General features: G+C 37.8%; 1 protein-coding gene across 1 annotated transcript in view; it reads right to left on the reverse strand.

The window, feature by feature from the left end:
- Positions 1 to 5,000, reverse strand: part of LOC133654307 (uncharacterized) — a 14,841-nt gene that overhangs the window by 673 nt on the left and 9,168 nt on the right. Inside the window, exon 6 of the mRNA XM_062054601.1 lies at positions 1 to 4,134. This exon is cut by the window's left edge and continues 673 nt beyond it. Within this exon, the coding sequence (XP_061910585.1) occupies positions 3,958 to 4,134 (177 nt within the window). The 3' untranslated portion in view covers positions 1 to 3,957. The remainder of the gene's footprint in view (positions 4,135 to 5,000) is intronic.

Consider the following 5,000-nt stretch of genomic DNA (forward strand, 5'->3'; position numbering starts at 1 on the left):
TAATTTGCACAGTAATAATCAGGCGACAGAGCTACCGTTTTTGTTTTTACAGCATGTTACTGAAAAGTAAAAAAAAGTACTACTTTTTTTTACCGTAACATATATGTTTGTTGTTCTTACAGTGTATTACTTTAAATTTTTTTTAAAAAACTTTTTTTTTTACCGTAAAATATACTGTTTTCTTTTAACTGTAAATGGAAAAATGGTACCACTGTTTATTTTATCGTAAAATACACGCTTGTTTTTAGTGTATTATTGTAAATTGAAAAACATTACTTTTTAGGGTAGAATTCTTGCAGCTGAATTGCTAGTTTTTTATTTGTCAAATGTATTGTAATTTTTTACAGTGTACAATTGAATGGATAATTTGCTTTAAAATCGCATGTCAAGCAAATATTTCAGTGTTTATTTTTATTTTAACAAAAAAAAAGTTGGGAATAACCTTCAAGACCATTTTAATTAACTAGAAAATTCCCGCGGAAATTTTGATTGGCCTGCTATCTGGGCCCTGGACCTACTTTGAAGATGGTGCGGAGTGTCCGAAGCTGTGAGTTTTAGGTGTAACTGTACAAAATTAGCCCTGCGATGAGGTGGCGACTTGTCCAGGGTGTACCCCGCCTTCCGCCCGATTGTAGCTGAGATAGGCTCCAGCGCCCCCCCGCGACCCGACCCCGAAGGGAATAAGCGGTAGAAAATGGATGGATGGATGTATGTACAAAATTAGCCATGCATGCGCACATTTAAACGCTAAAACTTAGCATGTGTGTTAACGATAGCATGCTAACAGTTAGCATGTCTCACATGTCAAGTAACACGGCTGTAAAATGTATGGCTGCGGAACCGTCGGCAGGAAGGAGACCTTTCCGACGGTATAACATATGTGGGGGTTCGTCGGCCAGTTCGTCTCGTATAAAGCGTAAGCGTAATTGTGCGGAACTATAATAATAATAATACCAGTTGAAGTATGAGGAATAATAATATGGGCTGCTTGCATTGCAGCAGGCCAATGGCCTTGATTTTGACACCTGTGCCTTACAGAATTTGGTTGTATTTTGGCCTTTGACACCATTGAAGGGTACTAACCAACTAACACACGAATGAAATGTTTGAAGAACATAAGATAAGTTTGTGTGAAAGCTGTGTGGAGGGTGTGGAGAATGCATATATTTTTAAGAGTTATTTCTTTATTCATAGTCATGTTTGAAGCAGCTAGTGTTTTTCCATTTGTACTCTTTTTTTTAATTTTATTTCCGCAAGTAAACTGTGTGTGTTACCTTGAAAACTTGGAATGTAGGAGTTGGAGTACTCCCTTATATCTTATCTGTAGTAGAACAATGAGCCTGTATTCCTTTCTGGAGAGGGTGGGGGCTGTTTGCGGATTCAAGAAGTAGTCTCTTTCCATTTGAATGCCAGATCAACTAGAGCAGCCGATACGAATGTATTAATTAAGTTGGTCTCCCAAAGCTTTGGAATAAACTAGAAAATATTCCATTTCTGTCTTGATGGTCCTTCTTACTCAGCATATATGTCATCGAAAGAACTTGGGATTGACGGGTACCTTAGATTCCCTTGGAGGAAGAACTGGTCCGACGCAACAAGGGCTTATAAAGACATTACATGCATATCATGTCAAAGCGCTATGAGTATGATCCATTTATTTATTTAAAAGACAATTAATGTTGTCATTATTATAATCATACCTTTTTCCGCACATGACTTCTGATTGGCTAATGTGGCCTCGGGTTATTAACAGGGCGACAGTAACGCCCTTTGGTGTGGCCTGCACATGATAGGTTGCTTATGTGTATTATTTTCAAATACTTTTGGCATAGTTTGCGTCATAATTAATTTATCCTACTTATCAAATAAGTATAGTTCAGAACCTTTTTTTTTTTTTGTTCTTTTAGACCAGGGGTGTCCAAACTTTTTCCACTGAGGGTGAAGCAAGCGGGGGCCATTTTGATATTTTTTATTTTAAAAACCAATACAATATATGTATAAAAAAGATACATTTAGGCCTCCACTCAGGCTTGATCCCGGGGACCCCAAAAGGTTTTGGTCAAAAAAAATATTACAAATGTGTCATTATTTATTATTATTATTATTATTATTATTATTATTATTATTATTATTCAAGGTTTAAATCTCTAGATCAACATTAGGTCTATCTGTCAATATAACACTTTAAAGATTTAAGTTGTATGCCATTTTTGTCAAGGAAAACCGTGTTTTTTTATGGAAAAAAAACACAAAATATGCAATATTTTCCCCCAATAAAATTTTAAAGTGGAATATTTGAGATTATATAATAAAGTGAGTCTTAAAAAGGTCAATAACTCATAACAACATTGGTTTTAATACATTATTTTTTTGAGCAATGAAAAAAAAAAAGTCCCACTAAAATTATTGGGGATCCAAAAGGGTATTGCTCAGTAAAGTTTAAAAAAATAAATCCAACATTTTTTTTAACTTTTACCACAATAGTCTCAAGATCAACTTCAGGGACCGTACTTATCAAGCTTCTTAGAGTGCCATTTTACACTTAAGTCCTGAGAATTTGCGAAATTTAGTCCTACTCTCAAACTTAAGAATAAAAGCTTTTTATCAACGTTCTTAAGTCTAAGAATCACTCCTACTCTCCACGATATTTAAGAGACCTTCAGAGGTGTCTTAAGTGGTTAGGAGTTGCCAGCAGGGGGTGGCACTGAGGCGAGAGAGACGTGCGCGAACGTTCAGGGAACGGAACAATGTTTTGTTTTGTTTTTATGACGAGCAGCTGATCAAACGGTATCGTTTAGACAGAGCGGATATTATTTTTGTCACAGATTTAATACTTTTCGATTCCTTGTTGATTTCTGCATGTGTCTGCAGTGGGCTAGTATATATAGAGCCACCCACACCAGTTTCAAATTAGTTGCCTAATTAATGAATTGGAAAGAAAATGTTATGACAGTAGCGTATGTGTGTGGCCGTGAGGTGAGTGACGTCAGTGAGTGTGTGGGCGAGAGAAGAGAGGGAGCGGTAGCGTGAGTGCCGGCGGGGACTAGTTTGTTTTGTATTATTTTGTAGTTTATTGTCAAAATATACACTCCCATTGTCCACTTCAATATTTCCAAGATATTTCTTTATTCTTAGACAACGGATTCCCTTCCGTGATTGGTCATTTCTATGGACACAGAAATGACGTCACCTAAAATTCCGTTTACGGCACATAGTAATGTCGTAATTCAGCTCTGAGTGTGACACTTAAGATTCAGTCCTACACTTCGCTGAAAGTGTGAGTAAGACGCTTGATAACTAACTTTTAAGTGCAGCTTTCAGCGAAGAATTTATTTACTCTTAAGTCAACTCTTAGCAGACTTCTTAGGAGTAATTCTAAGAAGCTTGATAAGTACGGCCCCAGATCTATCCGTCAATTATAAGTTTTATTGTTGTTTATGGTTTTTGTTTGTTCGTTTTAGGGCCCTTCTTTAAAAAAACTTTGTTTTTTAAATGGCAACCAAAAAATATGCAACATTTTCCCCCCAAAATATCTCAAAGTGGAATATTTAATGTGAAGTAAATGGAGCCTTGAATAGGTCATAATTCATAATGACATTGATTTTGATTCGTTACTATTTTTTAAAGAAAGAAACAGCCTGCATGGCAGCTTTGTGTTATTACAGTAAATAATGCAACATTTTCTTGTTACATTTCACCTGTTTGCTCTTTTATACCACTTTTTATGTTTTTTATTTTTTTTTCATCTTATTTTTAGAATGTGCCGTGGGGCCGTTAAAAAATTACCTGCGGGCCGCACTTTGGACACCCCTGTTTTAGACTCCCATCAAATCATGAATAAGTAAGTGACTCTCCATCGCACAATGTAACACGGTCATATCTAGAAACTTCTAACAGCCCTGAGTTAAAAGGTACCCGATGTGGCGTTCATCAGGACCAGGACAGGTGCGCCGTGGACTAGCCCGACCCCTGCAGGACATTCTTCTCGTAGTTCTCCTGGCAGATGCGGACGCGCCGGGTGAAGTAGTCTGGCTCAGAGACGGCCTTGAGGAGGTCGGTCTGGATCAGGGCCACGTCGTAAAGCTCGGAGATGGAGGCCATGCGCGTGTCGGCCGAGCCCGGCGCCAAGAAAACCTGAACAACACACACACATACTGGTTATCATTTGGAATGGGGACCAAGTTTTTGATCATGCACACACACACACACACACACACACACACACACACACACACACACACACACAAACACACACCTATGTGAGAAACCTCATCAAGTTTCATGCATGACTTTACTTACAATATGAACACAAGCTGGGGGAGGAAAAAAAGTCCTGCATTTGCAACTTTATTTAATTTCCACTAAGTTGTCCCTCAGCCTACAAAATGTCGTGGAAAGCATGGTGTAATACTTGCTTTTGATCATTCTGCTCATTAGCAAACAAACTCCGCAGCATCACGCCGAGTGCAGCGCCAGGGGTCCTTGAGGTTAACCTCTTAATGAATAAAACATAATTGTACACATCCTACTTCCATTTTAAAGGTTGTTTACACACGCAGGAGGGGCCAAAACACTCGCAGCGAGTCGGCCGTTGACTCCGAGGGGGGCTGAGTCGTTACATTAAGTCGCTCCGAAATGTTGTCGCCACTTAATGGGACTTCACATTTCCCCATATATTACAAAAAACATGATAAATAATTAATGGAAGTTAAAAAAAAAAAAGGAGCCTGCGGGACCTCCTGCTTATTAGATATGATTTTAGTTTGAGTTTATTTGGAACATGCAAGCATACAACATGTTACATCACAATTTCCAGTTTCTCTTTTCAACATGTTCAAAAAGGAGTAGGAAGAAGCAGAGCTTATTTAATCCTACCCCTTTTCTTTTACATAACAGTTGCTGAAACTTTTGTTCACTTCCTGTTCTCAATTTAGTCACAATATACTCCATAAGTAATCACAATAAAAAATAAATAAATAATACTCGGTGAAGTAAGTTAC

Source organism: Entelurus aequoreus, linkage group LG07, assembly GCF_033978785.1.
Source record: "Entelurus aequoreus isolate RoL-2023_Sb linkage group LG07, RoL_Eaeq_v1.1, whole genome shotgun sequence".
NCBI lineage: Eukaryota > Metazoa > Chordata > Actinopteri > Syngnathiformes > Syngnathidae > Entelurus > Entelurus aequoreus.